Source organism: Sparus aurata, chromosome 17 (genome assembly GCF_900880675.1).
Source record: "Sparus aurata chromosome 17, fSpaAur1.1, whole genome shotgun sequence".
Classification (NCBI taxonomy): domain Eukaryota; kingdom Metazoa; phylum Chordata; class Actinopteri; order Spariformes; family Sparidae; genus Sparus; species Sparus aurata.
In genome coordinates, this window is record NC_044203.1 from 14,024,734 (window position 1) to 14,042,807 (window position 18,074).

General features: G+C 43.8%; 1 protein-coding gene across 2 annotated transcripts; it reads left to right on the top strand.

The window, feature by feature from the left end:
- The first annotated feature begins 1,445 nt into the window (after window positions 1–1,445).
- rspo3 (R-spondin 3) lies at window positions 1,446–17,794 on the top strand. 2 transcript variants are annotated; one of them, XM_030393034.1, is made up of 6 exons: window positions 1,446–2,356; window positions 7,133–7,327; window positions 7,909–8,052; window positions 8,244–8,390; window positions 8,927–9,124; window positions 16,678–17,794. In XM_030393034.1, the coding sequence occupies exons 1-6, from the start codon at window positions 2,257–2,259 to the stop codon at window positions 16,887–16,889; spliced, it is 996 nt and encodes a 331-aa protein (XP_030248894.1). In that variant the 5' UTR covers window positions 1,446–2,256; the 3' UTR covers window positions 16,890–17,794. The 2 variants fall into 2 exon arrangements, with proteins under 2 accessions (XP_030248894.1, XP_030248895.1); XM_030393035.1 differs by having other exon boundaries at window positions 8,927–9,112.
- The last annotated feature ends 280 nt before the right edge of the window (window positions 17,795–18,074 follow it).

Consider the following 18,074-nt stretch of genomic DNA (forward strand, 5'->3'; position numbering starts at 1 on the left):
AGCACCGGACTCGTGCATACTGTTCCCTCTAAACATCAACACACCAGTCAGACAAATGAGGCTTCAGCTTCCCACCCCCCCACCCCCCCCCCCCCCCCCCCCCCACACCCACACCCACACACACACACACACACACACACACACACACACTGCTCTGCTCCACAGGCCAGAATTCACTCAACCTGGAGGCACAAGTCTCTGCGTCTGAGAGCGATTATCGCCAAATGTCATAACTGTGCAGACTGAGGCTGTGGTGGCAAATGACCTGGAATGAGTAACGACGGACAATGTTTGAGAAAACAAGGCTTGAATCCCCCTTTCGCTTGACTTCTTTACACAGTTTACTGGCTGTTTTGCTCGTGCTCCTTCCCTCTCAATTGCGACAGTCCAAACAACATCACATTTGGACTCATCAGGTAAAGGTCAAGTGCTGCAGCTTACCATAACTCACTGATACCCTTGCTGGTGTGTTATGACTGATGTGCCTCAAGCTTTTGTGGAACTAACTCCCTCTAGAGGTAATAAGACGAGATGCTGCTGCTTCTTTGTCTGATGTCAACAGGGGGGTTTCTCTCTCTAAAGGATCGCGCTGGAATAGAAGGTGATGAGACCAACTTGTGCCTCTGACCTCACTGACTGTGTCTTATAAAACCGCTGCCTTGCGTTTCGTGGCTTAACATCAAATGTTATAATTGAGAGAAACGATGAGACACAGTGCCACATACTCAAAACTGTTCAATCCTGTGCCGAAAGAGCCGTTTTCCTGGATTCCATTTAGAATCATATGCACAACAGACACTGTAACATCAGTAGCATTTGTACTGATCTCAAAAAATGCATCACCTCAGACAGAATAAGTGGCCTGTCACGTCCCTTATTCGAAGGCAAAAACCAGGAAAAAACATGCAGCGGTGGACTGGAGGGGCATCCAAGAGGGCACTTTTGCGCCATCTTTATCCACCAGTGAGTGTATGGGTGCTAAGTGACATACGACATGCTGCCATAACTTGTTTTTCCTCCTTCATAACTGATTAAATCGGGCGGGGATTGTGTCCAGAACAGGTTTATCCTACTTAAAATAATTTTCAACGACTTTATGTGACTTTGTGAGAAAAGAAATTATCCTACTGGCAATTTTACTATGCAAGGGTCACTTTTAACTGTCTGAAAAGAAGCGTTTGGAGCAGGTGAGTCCTTTTATTTCAATCCCACGAGTCCTTGCATCCACTCCACGTTAAACGACGTGCATTTAAAGCATCACTGGAGTGGAAGCACAACGACAGACAGGAATTAGAGAGAAGCTACAGTACACACTCCTAAACCCCTGTTGAAATAACTTCAGTGTGTGCGCTCTCTCTCTCTCTCTCTCTCTCTCTCTCTCTCTCTGACGCGGGGGGCTTGCCCTCTAAATAAACTTTGGAGCTCATAGGGGGAGAGAAAGAGAGAGACAGCAGAGGGCTGAAGTCATCAGCCGGCCGGCAGGAGGGGAGTGAATGGGTCCTGCACGCAAAGCAGAAAAGCGCTGAAACTGCGAAGATTCACTTTTTGGATCAGTTGCGCTGCCGCCGACCGCGAGCGAGAGGAGGTGTGTGTCTGACAGCCAAAAGAACTACGAACCCTTCGACTTACAGATTTTTTTCCTCCTTTTTTTGTGATTATAAGTGTCGGTCCTGCGGTGGCTTTCACTTTTTGTTGCGCTTTAGCTGATGCTGAGATGAGACCGAGAGCCTCAGCGCGCCTGGCACGTTAGGGTGTCCACGCCGGGACGCACGGCGCATCTCACGGGGAGAGAGGTCAATTTGGAGTTCTGCACATGGATATTACATCTCAAACTTTCTGAGATTGTTAGTCATGCATAATACTTTATAATCACCTTTGCTGACCTACACTGATGGTTGATTTTGCTTTCCTCCTGCGCGCACCGGATGAGAATCGAGCTTTTTGGCGTGTTTGTTTGTTTGTTGATTTATTTTTGGAGGGAATGTTCTTTATCACAGCACGGATAGCGGATCCCTGACTCAATCCGGCACCGATCCTGTTCAGGATGTTACATTCAAAACGGCCCAAGTATCAATGGGCCACCGGACACTTCATTGACCATATATCACCACATAGCTGGGGGTCCTGCTGTGTCTGAGAGGAATACTCTGCCCTCCGCGCTCTGCCTCCGTCTGGGGGGGAAGAAACGGAATCGTATCCAATAAGTGATTTGGTGAACATTGACATTGGCTTTACGAGTCTCACCCCCGGGCTACTATGCAATTACAACTGATCTCCTTTGTTTTGATCATCTTGCACTGCATGGATTACACTGGTTGTCAGCCGCACAGCAGCTCCAGGCACCGGCAACATAAACGTGAGTAAAGCGCGGTGAGGTGCGGTGCTGGCCGGTGTTCAGCGCTCACAGTCACCGCTATCCTTCTGTTCTAATTGTCTTTTTAAATTCAGCATTTAAATCCAGGATGTATTGCCCTGTTTCACCCAGAGAGGTTTTAATTCACATTAGTGTCCACTCTACAACTTAAAGAGAGATTCCAACGTTCACTTTATTTTTCATGTCTGAATTAATGACGGCACGTTGTTAATTGGTCAGTGTAGTAAATTGGCTGACCTGCTCAGATGACACCGGCTCGTGTTCCACCGATGTGAGTTTTCTAGTTTGGAAAAAAAATAAACTGCAGCTGCGGTTCTTTTCCTACTTCACTAAGAACACTTAATTAACATTTTGCAGATAATATAATAATACAAAATATTACTGATTAGTTATTGGACATATTATCACCACTTTTCACACAAACAGCCGTATTCGTCGTCATTGTGATTCTGGGAGTTTTATTCTCTTTTTATGGCCCCATGAAATTTGTAGCGATTTCACCACCTTTACTCCGCGTTGAACACGTTTCCGTTAACGCTTAATTGGATTAATTAGTTGCTCTGCCTGTCCCCTGAAGCCTGCAGTCTCTGCTCTGTGCGCTCAGTCTCCTGCTGGTTCCCGTCGCTCTCTAGCGGTCAGAGCGGCAGACTTCAGGCGCACAGTGCGCACTGCTGCCCGGGTGTCAGCGCTGAGGTTGATCGGCGATCAAATCGATATTCACATCTTTTGTTCCCATATATGGTGAAGTGGCCACTGTGTCCCCTTACAATGTCGCGTTATGGAAAAGTTTCCCCGCTCACACTGATGCCAAATTCAACTCATCTTCATCTTAAATCATGTCCCATCTTGTTCTTATAGCTGTTCAGAATCTGACTGATTGCATACTCGACAGTGGGCTCCATCACAAACAGCCCAGATGCCCCATGCTGAAAACACTCTTAAGCCTGATGATATTTTATCTGCCATATATCTCCCTCAGGTCCAAGATTATGTCTCCTCTCTTGAGCTACGGCCAGCCTTCCCTTTTCCATGACACTATGAAATAAGTATCAATAAAGTATATTTTTTCTGCTCTTCCTACGCACACTTTATCTCTGAGGGTCTCCAGATGTGCTCTGTGACTAAGTCTGTTAGAGGGGAGCAGATAACTGGAAGATTCCATGTATCACTCGCCAGCGTGGCTGAAAACTGTCTGCGATCTACAATAATAGACCCTCAAAGTGATGTTTTTATCCCGGCCACCTGGGGCTGAAACTCCTCTCTGCATCCCCTTTACTTCACATGTAATCACGGAGATCTGTAGTGCGGACCAGCAGCAGGAAGGCTTTTTTTGGTTAATATCTTCCCTCATGACCACCAGAGTGGACATTTGGGGGGGTTAACGGTGTGTTTATTATGCCGTTTTAAAGCAGTTTTAAAGGGGGTCCTGGGGTTAACTTTGTTCTTGGCAGCTCTGTTAGGGAAGTTTAAGTCAGACCTGATAAGCGAGGATCACTTTGCTTTTCAGCGTGGCTGACACAGCCTATATATAGATCTTATTCAAACTGCAGCAAAACTGACATTTAATGTCAGACGTCAGTCCTAACAAGGACACAAGGAGAGGTTGATTATTCTCCCTTAAATAGGTGTTTATGCTGCACTACTGAAGGACAAACAGACGCTGTGGTGTCTGCTTTATACCCTCCGCTGCATCAGGACACACAGATTCTCTCTTTTAAATGTTTATTTCCTCCCAAACAACATTAAAGAGCCTCTCAACGCAGTGTGCAAGAGAGGGGAGCTACTGAGAGACCTCCTGCACTTGGTGTTTTAAAGATCCACTATGTAGTTCTGGGGGAGAAATTTTAATCAGAAGAGAAAGATCTCTGTCCACTGATTTTTTTTTATGCCTCAACGAACTCTCTTTTTTTTCTGATTAAAACTGAATAAACAAACTGACCTTTAAAGACAACACAATTTCATACTGTTTTACTTTTTTTTTACGTGTAGTGGACCCTGCCACCTTTGTAGCTTCAAACAGTGTTCTGGGGACCTTATTTTCCTAGGATAACAGCTTGTTTATTCAGTTTTGAAATGTTTCTATTTTTACCTAATTGATATTGTAAAGATTAAAATTCAGAGTTTGAATTTCTTCTCAAAACTACACAGTGCGCCTTTAAAATGACCCTGAGAATTAAAACAGTGTTGCTGTTGTGCTTTTTGTCACAGATCACAAATGTATTTCATGGACTGATAAGGCTAAAGAAATTTACAACAACAATTCTCAACCATGATGTTACTCAGTCGTAAGACAGCGACCCATCCCCGTCAAAGCTGGACTTCACGTTCTGCAGTAGGGAGTCATCGTCTGACTCACTCGGTGACCATTAATTGACGAGTGCTTCTAAGAATCTGAACTTCCCCCAAGGATGCAGATATCAAACACTTCCAGAGATATCAGGGAGGATGGAGCGATTAGTTGGCGAAGGGGTGAATGAGTACAGAGGGAAGAAGGGGGTAAGAGCGAGTTGGGAGTCAATGACCATTTGGTCAGCTGGCCAAATTTACCATGCAGTGACTGAACCCGAGCTTCCTGTGTGATGATGCATCCAAAAATGAAGGCATGTGGGTGCTAACAGTGGTGATTATATAGTTTGTGAAGACGTGTCAGGTCAGTGGAAGGCGGGTTGATTCAAGTGTTGATTGAAAGCTGAGATAGACGATCAATAGTTGAGGCAAAATGTCTTTTCCTTGTTGCACAATTCTATTTTCTCCATCAACCATCTGTTTGTGTGTGTGTGCAGGCATGTGAGTGTGTTTATTCATATGTGACTTTGCTGGTATGTTATGCAAGATACCACTGTCCAACTGAGGTTTTGTCCATGTGAGCGCGAGGGCAAGGCCAAATTCCTGCCTCTTAAGACTTCTGTGAAACAGGGCAGCTTGGCAGGAACACATGTGGGCAAACGGACAGCAGTTGTAAAGATCGTCGAGATATTTCAAACAAAGTATTTGTGATCTATGGTAAACTGGCAGCTAAAACCCCCAAACTTAGAGAAGGAGGAAGACGTCCAGCGTAAAGCCCGTGGCACGAAGATGTCAAGGCTGCAGAGAAAAAGCAATTCCTCGGTTGCTTACCAATGCAGGCACCAACGCAGCATACATGTACAAGTATGTGGAACACAGAACTTGTCTCATGGCTCTGTCACAGGTGTCACTCCTGGTGCGACTGTGACCTGCTGGTCCCTCAGTTGGTTTTCTATTTCGCTGTACCACTTTATTGATTCAACTAAAATGAAGTATTTCTAGCAGAAGCTTGACTCAAATACGTTTCCTCATAAGAAAGTGTTTTAGTGACGCATCAGGACCAGAGGCTATAAACATCCTCTCCGGAGCCTAATGAAACCTGTCATGTGAATTCGGTGGTTTTCTCTCAGAGCATACTGTACGTCAGCATCAACCACCCAAACCCCCTGTGTTACACTTTTTCTGACCTAAAAGTAATCAGAAGACAATGAAAAGGCAACTGACAGTAGTAAACCACGCTGAATTTCTTCTTCTTCTTTAAGACTTGAAAAAAAAGAGCACATCATAATGTTTTTAAATCAGTAGTTAAACACACCATCATTTTGAAATACACACCCCGTAATTTAGCGGACATCAAAAACGTCAACATGTAATTAAAAGGATTAAAACCTACGGGCGCGATTTTCATCCAGTCTGCTGAATCATCCCACAAATTAGTGAAGAGCAGAGGGATAAAAACCTGCTGTAATGCATGTCAATACAAAATCAACGCGACTGTATTTATGAACCTGAACTGGGTTGTAAACTCAGTATAAATGGCTGTCATCTGCACAGCACGTAATACGTGTGAGTGTAAAACAATAACCCTCTCTGATGCAGTGACTCTCTGCTTTCTCTTTGTCCTCATTCTTGAGAAAATGACACAACAACACTCGGGTGAAATATTTCAACACTTAAAATAATAAACTTCTGGGCTTCCACGAAGATGCTATCTGCTTTTAATCAGTATGGTGTCTTTTGTTTTCTTAAAATATTTCTTGAAAGCCATCTTCTTTGTTCAGTGAAGTCTTTGTGTTCCTGTGCAATAAAAACCCGCCTATCGTTCCCACTGAAATACTGCCAATCTGGGTTGAAATTTCTAGATAAAGTCACCAGCCAAAATAAATCAGTTAACGATTTATAACCATTTATATATATATATATATATATATATATATATATATATATATATATATATATATATATATATATATATATATATATATATATCCCTTTACACTATGTATAAAATTCTATTCACACTTTATGGCACACATTGTCTAGAGTCTAGTGTCAAAACTTGAAGGCCAGATTTTGATTGCTGGTGTCATATTGTCCAGGACTTAAAATGGGTCCCATTTGTGTCCCTAGCTGGAATACATTGGAGGACAGTGGTTGCGTGTATTTCAGGAGATTTCCAGCAAAATAGCATAGTAGGCAAACTTAACCTTTAAATGTTTTCAGTGCTCAGTTAGTTCGAGTTTTCCTTAAAGGCAGCCAGAGGGTAGCTGTGTCCATCTCCAACAGCAAGGTGAATTCCTGCTCTGAGCTTTAAAAGAGAGGGAGGCTGGCATTGCTAGGATGGTATCTACAAAATAATGCTGTGCATCCCTCCACAGTGTCATAGCAGAAAAACGTAATCTTGATATTTTGGTTTCCCTGTTATTCCGCTTGAAATTCATACTTCTACATCTCACCTGCTCCCGTCAAAAGAGATCCCTGGTGTGAGCTCGGGGTGCCAGCAGGGTGGCTGTCTGACCTGCTCTGACTACAATGGCTGCCTGTCCTGCAAGCCGCGCTTCTTCATGCACTTGGAGAGGATTGGGATGAAGCAGATCGGGGTGTGCATGACCTCCTGTCCTCCGGGCTTTTACGGCACGCGCTCCCCAGAAAGAAACACCTGCACAAGTAAGCCAGTGACTGTATTTGTATAGCAGATGGTAACAGAATAGTCCTGAAAATGTGCTTTGCACGGCATGTTCCCAGTTTAAATGAACATTATTATTGTGTGTTATTAACTGTCCTCTGATTCAGTGCCCTCTTCACACAGTGTTTTACTTACACCTGACAAACACAAGTACAAGTCAAGTCTAGTCAGTTCCAAGACATTGTTAGAATGAATTCCCTTTCTCCATATACACTACTTGACAAGCAGCAGCTTCAAGACCTGCTTGTGAAATATGGCTTTATGTATACACACAGCAGGTCTATGTACTCAAATCCTGTAACTGAAAAACTTGACGCCTGTTACACATGCTTCTGTGTAGTGACATCAAATTAGCATCAAAAACTGTTGCTTTACCTCAAATCATACATCACAGTTCTCCTGTGAGACATCAATCTGACTGCAGGGGCCTATAATCCTGACTTTATTCCCAGTGAGACATGCACGCACACTCTGACATGCTGTATATTCAACACAGAGGACACACTCGATAACCTGTCCGGTTTAAATAAACGCTGCCTTTGGGTCGGTGTCTCCCTTTCAGAGTGCAGGTCGGAGTGCGACTCCTGCTTCAACAAGAACTTCTGCACACGCTGCCGAGCGGGATTCTACCTTCACCTGGGCAAGTGCCAGGAGAACTGCCCCGAGGGGCTGGCCCGCAGCGACACACAGAGGGAGTGTGTTTCAAGTGAGTGTTTAGAGTTCATCAGAGACAAAGACAAAACCTTTATTTAACTCTTTTTACCTTGTATTTATCTCACATTAGCCTTCCAGAGTTTACGATGATTCCGACTTTGGAATCTGCTGTGACATAAACCGTGTTAATGTGTTAAATTTGGTCATCATATTCACATGTTATCTATAATTCTGACTTTGCAGAGTGCCCTGCAGAGTGTGAGTCGTGTGTCAACATTGAGACATGCACACGGTGCCGGCCAGGCCTGTACCAGCTCAGCGGGAGGTGCCACCATGTCTGTCCAGAGGACTACGAGCCCAATGACAAACTCATGGAGTGCACAGCACAAGGTCAGTCCGGTGTCGAAACAATAGCTAAGATGCCAGCCCTGCCATGTTTATGGCCTTTGACGCAGAACGGCCACAACTGGCAGATAAGCTTGTAGGAAAGAGAGTAACCGCATTTTGAACTTTAGGAAACATGTTAAAGATATAAAAAGAAACATTTTCAGAGTCAAATGTTTAAAAGCAACTCGAACTTTGTTATACATCTCATATGTTTCGGCCTTACACAATCTCAGATTTTTTCCAACAAAAAAATAATCAAGCTTTTGGTGAGTTTAATTTGGTCACCTGTCGTTCCAACTTCTGGGAAAACATCCAGTCATACATCAAAAAGGGGAAAGAGCGAGAAGCAATATGAAGTACATTCAATACATTATCCAATCCATGAACATTTCGAGTCACGTCAGACAGATTTTCGCAGGTTTAACAACATTTAAACTACTTTTGTCCTTTTTTGATTGAGGCCCCCTAGTGGCATTAAATACATACTGTGCTTTTAAGATAAAATAACTAAGGTTTTTCATTCTTTCTTCTCATTTCAGTGCACTGCGATGTAGGAGAGTGGAGCGAGTGGAGCCCCTGCTCTCGGTCCGGTAGAACCTGTGGCTTCAAGCGGGGTCAGGAGACCCGCACGCGACAGGTCCTCCTGTACCCGTCTTCCTTTGGCAACCCCTGCCCCGAGATCTCAGAGGTCAAAGAGTGCCTGGTCAAGAGGAGGAAATGTATAGGTAAAGATAAAGGTAGTGATGCTGTTGCAGAGCCACAGTGTTTTTATGTTCTAGCTGGCGGTCAAATCCTGACTCCAGATCCTCGTGATCCAGCATTTGAGCTTAAAATGTCAAGAGAAAAAAAAAAAAAACATTTTGAAACATTCAGAATTCTAGACATTCTAGACATTGCCCATTGTCGTTGCTGGTGTCCCGTAACACTCTGAATGCCAACTCTGAATTGGTGACACAAGGCACCATTTCTCCTCTCTATGAATTCCAGACCCCGCCGCTTCAGCTTGTACAATCAGAGCTCGTCCTTCTTCCGCTCAGGACTGCGACTGTTTACTCAGAGGATTGTCATTGTGGTTAGAGTGAGGACAGTGGGGGGAACACACATGTGTGATGTTGCAATGGGCCTGTTGTGTGTTTTCCCACGAGAGCTCTTTTTTAAACAGTAAAACCGCTTTCTCTGCTCCTAGAAAACAGGGAATGGCGTGATCATTTCTAATGAATAGAGCGTAAACTGCTTTCAGGCGGGCCCGCCTCTTTATAAAACCCGATGCTGCGGCGCATTTACGACCGCTTTGTGCTCTGTGTGTGCTGCGTGTGTGTGGTTACTGAGCTGGTTGGCGGCTACGGCTGGTTGTTTTTCAGCCTGGGCTCCGTAGTGTTAAATGACAGATCGCAGACAGGGTAGGAGGCTGAGATCCAGCCCCCTGGGGCCTCACACTTACAGAACAAACACTGTGTGCGTATGTGTGTGCATGCGAGTGTCTGTGTGCATGTGGATGTGTGTGTGTGATGCAGCAGAAAAGCAGTTGACTCTGGAGCAGAAACAGCCAGCTCAACATCAACATCCTCCCCCTGGGAGGCACGCGGCGACCAGGGGATCAGTATTGGTTTATCCCCTCAGCTGCCAATACACACACACACACACACACATACACGCACACACATGCAGACCAAAACATGCACGCACAAATCCAGATAGAGATACACCCGCTCCATTTCAAACAAGTCAGACAAATGCACACTTGGGCACACCAAACACACACACATGCACAAAGATACACACACATACCTTCTTTGTCTCACTAAAATAACTACACAGCCGCTGCTCTTGGTGGTAATTTGTGAAGAGAGTCAACCGGGTCGATGTGATTTGTAAGGCAGAGTATGAAATGTGCCCTCTGTCACCTCCGCCATCCCTCTCTCCCTCTCTCTCTCTCTCTGTGCCTCACTTCTTTCTCTATCTCTCCACTGATCCATTCCCCCATCCACACACACACACACACACACACACACACACACACACACACTCCCTACCACACCAAAGAAAACATAGACCCCCATATAAGCTCCCTGTTGGCGCTCCCAGTCAGTCGGGTCGGGGCCGAGACTTTAGTGTGGAGTCGACGGCTCTGTTGACCTAGACTGAGCCTGGTGAAAGGGGGTGGGGGGGTACTTAGAGAAGGGAGGTGATTGGGAAAGAAAGAAAGAAAGAAAGAAAGAAAGAAAGAAAGAAAAGCTGAGTGTAGTCTCACACACTACTGTCCCTGTTTATCGATGTTGTCCCCGCTTGTGATTAGCCAGTTGCCTCGGCTCCAGGAGCATCTGCTGTGAATGAGAGCTAATTATCTGCTCCGGCGCGTCCTCTCCTCGCTGTTTACGTTCTGCACACGCTAGGGGGTCAGTGGTCCGACCTCAGAGAGCCCCCGGTAATCCTCCAACAGCCCTCAGACATTGATACATCCTCCTCCTCCTTTTCTTTTCCTCCTCTTTTGCACTTTCTCCATCTGCCTTTTTCTCCCACTCTGTCCTGCCTCTCCTCCTCCTGTTTTTCCTCTCGCTACATTGTTTTACTTCTCCGCATGAGTTGTTGGTCATTTTATTCTCTGTTACTCCTGCTGGTTGTACACACATTACTGTCTCTCTTGTTAGCTGTAAACCGGGCAATTCTTTCCAAACCTCAAAATATAGAAATGATTAAAGAGTTTTAAACGAAAATGTCTGTTATAAACTGATATGACTGCTGAAGCCTCAAATTGATTACAGATAAAATTAATGTTTGCACAGAATGAGGACAGTGGATTTTGTCCTCCTCCACTTACATTGGTAGCGCATCAGTAAGTGGTCTTTTATCGGCCAGAATAAATGTCAGCGCTGTAAATTTCTGCAAACCATGGATATGTTGTAACTTTACTGTTCTTCCTTTCTTTAAGTTTTGAGTTAAAGGCTGTTTAGGTTAAGATACAGAACAGAGATCATGTTTTGGCTTGAAAATACACAGTTTTGTCTCCACACACACAGCCAGAAAAGTCCCGCCATCAATTTCATGTGTAATGCACAGTTATGAGACTGGTCTAAATCATGTCATATAACTGTCCACAAGAAAGTGCAGGAACTATTCCTTGAAGTTTCGTCTCAGGCCTGCAGCTGTTACAGCTTCCAGTTCTAAAGAATGTTGCAAAATCACAACTTCCAGTTGGTCCTGACCTATGAATAATGTTTTAAATTACAGATATCACGTCAGAAAAGTTGTAAAACTGTTGGAGACATGCTGAGATGTTCAGGCGTGGAGGGAGAAAAACTTGGCTCTGCTCATCTGTTATCCACGGCTCGAGATTGTGAATGTTTACACACACATCCTCATCCGCCGCCACCGTCTCTCTCAAGTTAATGCTGGCTAATTTGTCCTTCCATGGACCTGCTGTTCACCTCGCTATCTCTGTAGCCGGACAGACCGCGTGCCCTCTGCAAACCCTCCCACACTCCACACACACACACACACAGACACACACACACAGACGCTCGCACAGACCTATTACACGCACAGAAACATGCAGTTAAGCAAGCTAGCATCAACCAGTCACTGAGGGGGGATTGATACACACACACACACACATACACACACACTGGCACACCCAGTGCCCCCCTCATGACATCCTGGCGGCCATGCGGCAGGCATTCCACTTGTGGGACAGCCCATAGCCTTTAATCCCAGCCTGGCTCCCGCCAAAAGCTCCCCGGACGACAGAACGCCTGCCATGGAGGATGTGCCACCATAAAACACACAGTGCTCCTCCAACTGCGCGCGCACACACACACACACACACACACATACACACACACACACCTCCCCTCACCCTCAGTGCCCCTCTCTCATTTGATCTCTGTCTGTTTCCTACTCTCACTTTGTTCTTTAGTTCATTCAATACTCTCTCTGGATTGTTATTCATCTCTTCCACTCTCTCTTTCTCTCTTCCACTGAATGCTCACTCACTCATTGTGCCAGCACACACACACACACACACACACACACACACACACACACACACACACATACACACACAGTGTCTAGTATCCCACCCAGTAAAGCCTGTGCTCTCAGTACAGTTTACCGACTCCGGCCCTTTGTGAACGTGCTGCGACGGATTTCTAGAAGTTACATTGCAGCCACAGACAATTCAGCAGATCCACACTAGCGGCTGTGTGCTTTCACTGTGCAGGCAGGGATTTTAGGGCAATAACACAGGATGAAGAGGATAACACGTTTCTACATACAGTACATTCTCCTTCATTACCTAGGGATTACAGTAAGTGTTCTTAACTTGTACAGATGACAAATACTTGTCATCTGTGTACTGAATGCGGCACTAACTATATATGGGATCTAAGTTACAGACAAGGCTTTAATTGGATCCAGATTGACTATAATTTGAAATAAATGTCAATATTCATACTTTATTCATCAAAACACATCTTTTAAATCAAATCCAGTCCTTTTACATAGGTGAGAGTTTAAAGAGTGACAATGGAGATTTACAAGTGCTCTCTTATGTAACACCAGTATTGGTGTGCTTGTGTTGTTTGGTACTTATTTGTATAAAGCTATTGCTCGACGACAAAATAGACATTGCTCAATTGCGGAAAAATAAATGTTTCAGTTGCTTCACTCATCTGGCAGTTACATAGATGGAAACTACATTAAGGGGGTAGTTTGATATTTGGAAAATATGTATATTTGCTATTTTAGCGAGAACTTGTTGAGAAGATTGATGCCAAAGCCAGGAAACCTCAGGCAAAGCTTAGCTTAGCACAAATATGGCGCCTGTAATCCGAACACAAACAGAAATGTAAAAGCGACATATTATGGATTTACAGGGAGTTCATTGCTACAACTATTTACTGGCAACTGGCAACCGTCGGAGACATCAGGAAGTCACTCACATTCCTGGTTCACAAGAAATAACAAGTATAGCTTTAACTGGGAGTTTAGAGGTGGATTGTTCAATTTTGGACGAGCCAGGATGGCAGTTTTCAGTCAGCTAAACCAATCGCCGCTTGGCTTCAGCTCAAAACTGAACGGACAAACATTGGAATGGTATTGATCATCTCATTTAACTCTTATTAAGAAGCACACAACCATAGTGACTATATCACTATAAGTGATTAAATATGAAGTAATTGTTTAAATCATTTGTCTTTGCAAAATGAGCCATGCCAAGTAATACAAATCCTGAACCATTATGTTCACTTTTGTATACATTTCAGTTGAGGACATGTATTCCCCAGAACACCAACATTTCCAGCTGGAACTAGTGTAACATGTGTTTAGTATATTTCTGTGAAGTGCTTTTGTATATTCACTGAAACTTCACCTTTCTTTATGTTCAATTTTCATAGTTATGTTGTGATGGAGCAGTGCTTATGGTCTGGTTAGGTTTAGGCACAGAAAAGCACTTGGTTAGGGTTGGCAGAACATCTCAGCTCTTATAAATGTTATCTGGGCATTAAATGGTACATATTGTAGATATGATATGCATGAAACGTACACTTTAAAAGGTATCTATGGTTTGCAGAAAAGTACAACCCCAACGTTTTAATCCGGTGACTAGGCTGCATAACGTACATGTCTTGGCGGAAACAGGACTAATTTGTGCTCTCTTACAGGCTGTTCCGCTGTTAATTAAGATAAATAAAAAGGGTTTGCATTAAATGAAGCTACATTATCACAGGTACTGGTGCTGGCCATGAAATCACTCGAAATGTGTTCGCCCCAAAAGCGAACCACTCATTCACTGCCAGCCTCAAACTCTTGATGACATTGTTCATTATTTACTTTTGGGAATGTGCTAACTGTCTGTTGAAATTGTTCCAAAACCCTCCAAAGGTGTCTCATTTGGGGACCATTACACCCATGTCAACACACAGTTTACAAAACGCCATCGGAAACTGTTCCAACTAACCAGACACAGGTTGGTTTGATAAACACGCTCCTAATCATCTCAACACTGGCACGGATTAGGTTTCTCCTCTGGCTCGACAAAAGCACGGGGGCTACAGTATGACTAATCCACTGAACTTGTAAATACTTGTAAATGGTGTCAGGACAGAGAAAACAATGAGAGCGAAGGGGACTTCCTGTGTTTATAGAGGACAGGGGGCAGAACCCAAATGAGTCAGTGCACCAGATTACTCCATCTATCTATCTATCCATCCATGCACCCTTCTATCTTCACCATCTTTTATTTTGATTCATTTATTGACTTTTTTTTCACTGTAAAAACCATGCCGTCCCATACCGAGTTATTGCATCTCTGTTCACTTCCTGTCCCTTCATCATTTCTAGAAGAAATTTAAACACAGTGGGCAGGTACAGCTTGGTATCACAGCCCAGAATGTGCGGGTCAGACGTGGCCCCTGGTCCGAGCAGAGCCCCGGCTTGATTAATGAGCAGACAGAGAGGATGAGCGTAGGGGGCCGAACACCAAGCGGACAGGAGGGAGACAGAGGGAGAGGGAGAGAGAGATCTCTTTCTCTCTCTCCCTGTGTCTGTGTCTGTGCCTACTGCCTACTTCAGCAGTTTCACAATCCCCCGACTGGCCGGCCAACCAGCCAAGCAGGCCGTGCTGCTCCGTTCCACTCACACATGAACAGCAGCAGTACAACAACAGGAAAGGGCCTCCTCTGCTTTCATTTGCAGGTCCTGTCTCCAACCTCCCTGGGGGTGGATCTTGTTATTATCATTAATAACTGTAGGCCGCGCAGAGATAAACCTTCAGCATTCCAAAACTCTTGGTTTTGTTTATGAGATGGTGTTGCAAGAACAGATAAATTGGGGGTTTATTTAAAGGTTTTCTATTTTGGACAATGGCCTGCTCATCACAGGGAGAGGGCTGCTGTCTGTGGTTAAATTGCTGTCTGTGACTGCCATCTAGTGGTCAATACAGAGCTTGATGCACTTGAAAAGGAAACAATAGATGGTTGTCCACAGAGTGGACAAGAGTGGTGTGTTCATTTTCCCTCAACAAGTGTTGCTATTTTTACTTTGTTTGACACGTGGTAGTTTTCATTACTTACGGGCTGATGCACGGATTAGTTGAAGCAGAGTGCTGTCAATCACAGATCATATATGTTACCACACAGACTTCTTCCTAATTGGTTCTATTTGACACAGAGATTGGTTGTATTAGTTGCTTTAAATCAGGGGTGCTCAAACTTCCTCTCTCAGAGGGTCACCTATCGTAAGGCATGTTAAGATGCAAAATGGTACCAGGATCCCAAATGACTTCCAAAGTTTCACTCTGCCCACCATTCTCAGATTTCATATTTAAAGAGCATTTTCCTTTAAAAAGGTAAAACAGAATAAACAGACATTTATATCAATATTATTAATAGATGCAATATGTAAGAATTTCCCACCTGTAATTAGAACAAACAGAGGGCAGCATTTCACCAGAGTTAGTGTTAAATGCTGCTAACAGTAGCTAGCATTAGCTGGTTAACTCCTGTAGCAGTGCAGCTAGTGGCCCTGAGTGTGAGCTAGTAGCACCAGGGAATTGCTTACACCACTAGAGCGGGAGCTTTGGACCATGCCAGAGCCAGTTGGTTTGCAAGCTAACTTTAGAAGATACCTCTTCAACATGATGCTTCACATTTATTAGCTTTTGAATGTTTCCAACAACATTTTTTTACATATTTCATCATTAAATTCATACTTTCTTTATCTAGAAAACCACATTGGGCAGTTATGCTTTACATGATATAAAGATTTTAACATTCTTTATTAGATATTGAACATTGTTGCAGAGCATGGCGGACTCAAGAAGGGAGAGAGCCTAAGAGAATAGGGCTGCAAATCAATTATTATTTTCATTGATGTTCAGTCTTTCCGAAAGGCCAGGATGACATCATCAAATGTCCAAAGATGTTTTTTAATTAAAGAGGAGTAAAGAAACCAGAACATATATTATAAAATAGTGATGTTAAAGAAGCTGAAATCAGATGATTTTGACTTTGTTTCTTAAATTACTCAATCCGACTAAACAATCAATCAAAATTAATTACATCTAATCAATGAATCGTCGCAGCTCTACGTGAGGATTAAGAATGACACTGTTAATGACTGCTTCACTATAACTGTTGTGCAGTTACAAGTGCTGTGTGTAATCTGATTAGCAGCATGTAAAGTCCTCACTTAACACAGGACTACCTCCTGAAACTGATGTGGAGACGATGAAGATGCTTCATCCTCTGCTCCCCTTTACTAATCTTTATCATATCTTTTCCCTGTCTTCCAGGAGTCCGGAGGAAGAACAAGCAAAGGGAACGGCGGAACCGCAACAACAGGAAAGATAAGGAGAACCAAGAGAGTCGACGGGAGAGGAAGCGAGAGAGGGAGAGAGACCCGGGTGAACATGAAGACTCTGACAACAGGAACAAAACGGAGCACAGGCATCGCAGAGGCCACGACACAGAACCGGTGTCAACTGGAGACGGCCTTGTGCAGTAGTGCTCTGGACAGACAAAGTCTAGCGCCAACCCACCCTCCTCCGCCTGTTGCCCTCCCATTCATACTTCTCGAAAAACTTCCCCAAACCTCACCCACTGTTCACCCCCCTCGACCCCTCTCTGCGGGGGTGTTGCTGCTACCTGTATGATTTGAATATAATGTTTATGCACAAACAAGATGGGGCACATTCAGCCACAAAGCCTGGGCCACTACAGACTTTAAAAAGTCTTTTTTTTTTTTGTTTAAATCTACCCTGTAGCCTCTACTCCTTCGCTTTCACCACTGAGAGTGAGTCTCTATTGAAAAGTGCAGGAGACACTGCTGAGACTGCTGCTGGGACTGAATAACAGAGAGAGCAAACGTCTGTGGCTGTGTGGAGGACCGGCAGAGAGACAGACAGACGGACAGACAGAGACGTTCTACTATGACTGTGCTTGTTGATATGGTTATTTAATGGGGCCCCCGGTACAACATTGCGCGTCTTGGTTTTTGAATGTAGATTTTTGCAACATTATGTAGAACAATTGTTTATTATTGTTGTTCCTGTTCTTTAGATCTCTTTATTTTATTTGGTGCAGAATTTGTAAAGAAAAAAAAAAAAATGAAAAGTGAGTTTGCTATTGCCATCTTGTGACATTTCATAATCACTGCAAATGACAGATGTAGGAGAGCCTGCGTGCTGCGGATCCAAGGGTCAAAAACTGAAAACCATAAACATGTGTTCTGTGTGTCTCAGACTGAAGCTAGTTTTATCCAAATATGTGATAAATCTAATCTACTATTATTTGTTTTTTTTGTTTGTTTTTTTTCTCTTTTTGTGTAAATGGAATCTGTGCTCTCAATAAAGCTCCCTGACTAGGAACCAAAAGCACCTGTATGTCAAATAAAACTATAATGGGTTTGTATCTGCGTCTGTTATCTGTTTATCATGTTACTCCCCATCTTGGGCAATCGACACGCTATAAACCACCTCGGGGTCGACAGAAAACAAGTACAGTGTGCAGCTATCAAATGTTGAGTCAAAGGTTGCTGTGAGCCCATTGGGGTGAAGTAGTAGGGCATCACATTATGTAATACCTTAACATTTGTAAGCCAACTGTGAGAGGTCATAAAGCCACAAAATACTCTGTGGCAACCATCTTATTACACCTACAATAACTTGTTCCTCACTCAAACATGTTTTTC

Coding starts and splice junctions, on each gene's coding strand:
- rspo3 (XM_030393034.1), top strand. CDS start 2,257: ATGCAATTACAACTGATCTCCTTTGTTTTGATCATCTTGCACTGCATG. Junction 7,328..7,908: donor AGAAAGAAACACCTGCACAA/GTAAGCCAGTGA, acceptor TCTCCCTTTCAG/AGTGCAGGTCGGAGTGCGAC. Junction 8,391..8,926: donor CATGGAGTGCACAGCACAAG/GTCAGTCCGGTG, acceptor TTCTCATTTCAG/TGCACTGCGATGTAGGAGAG.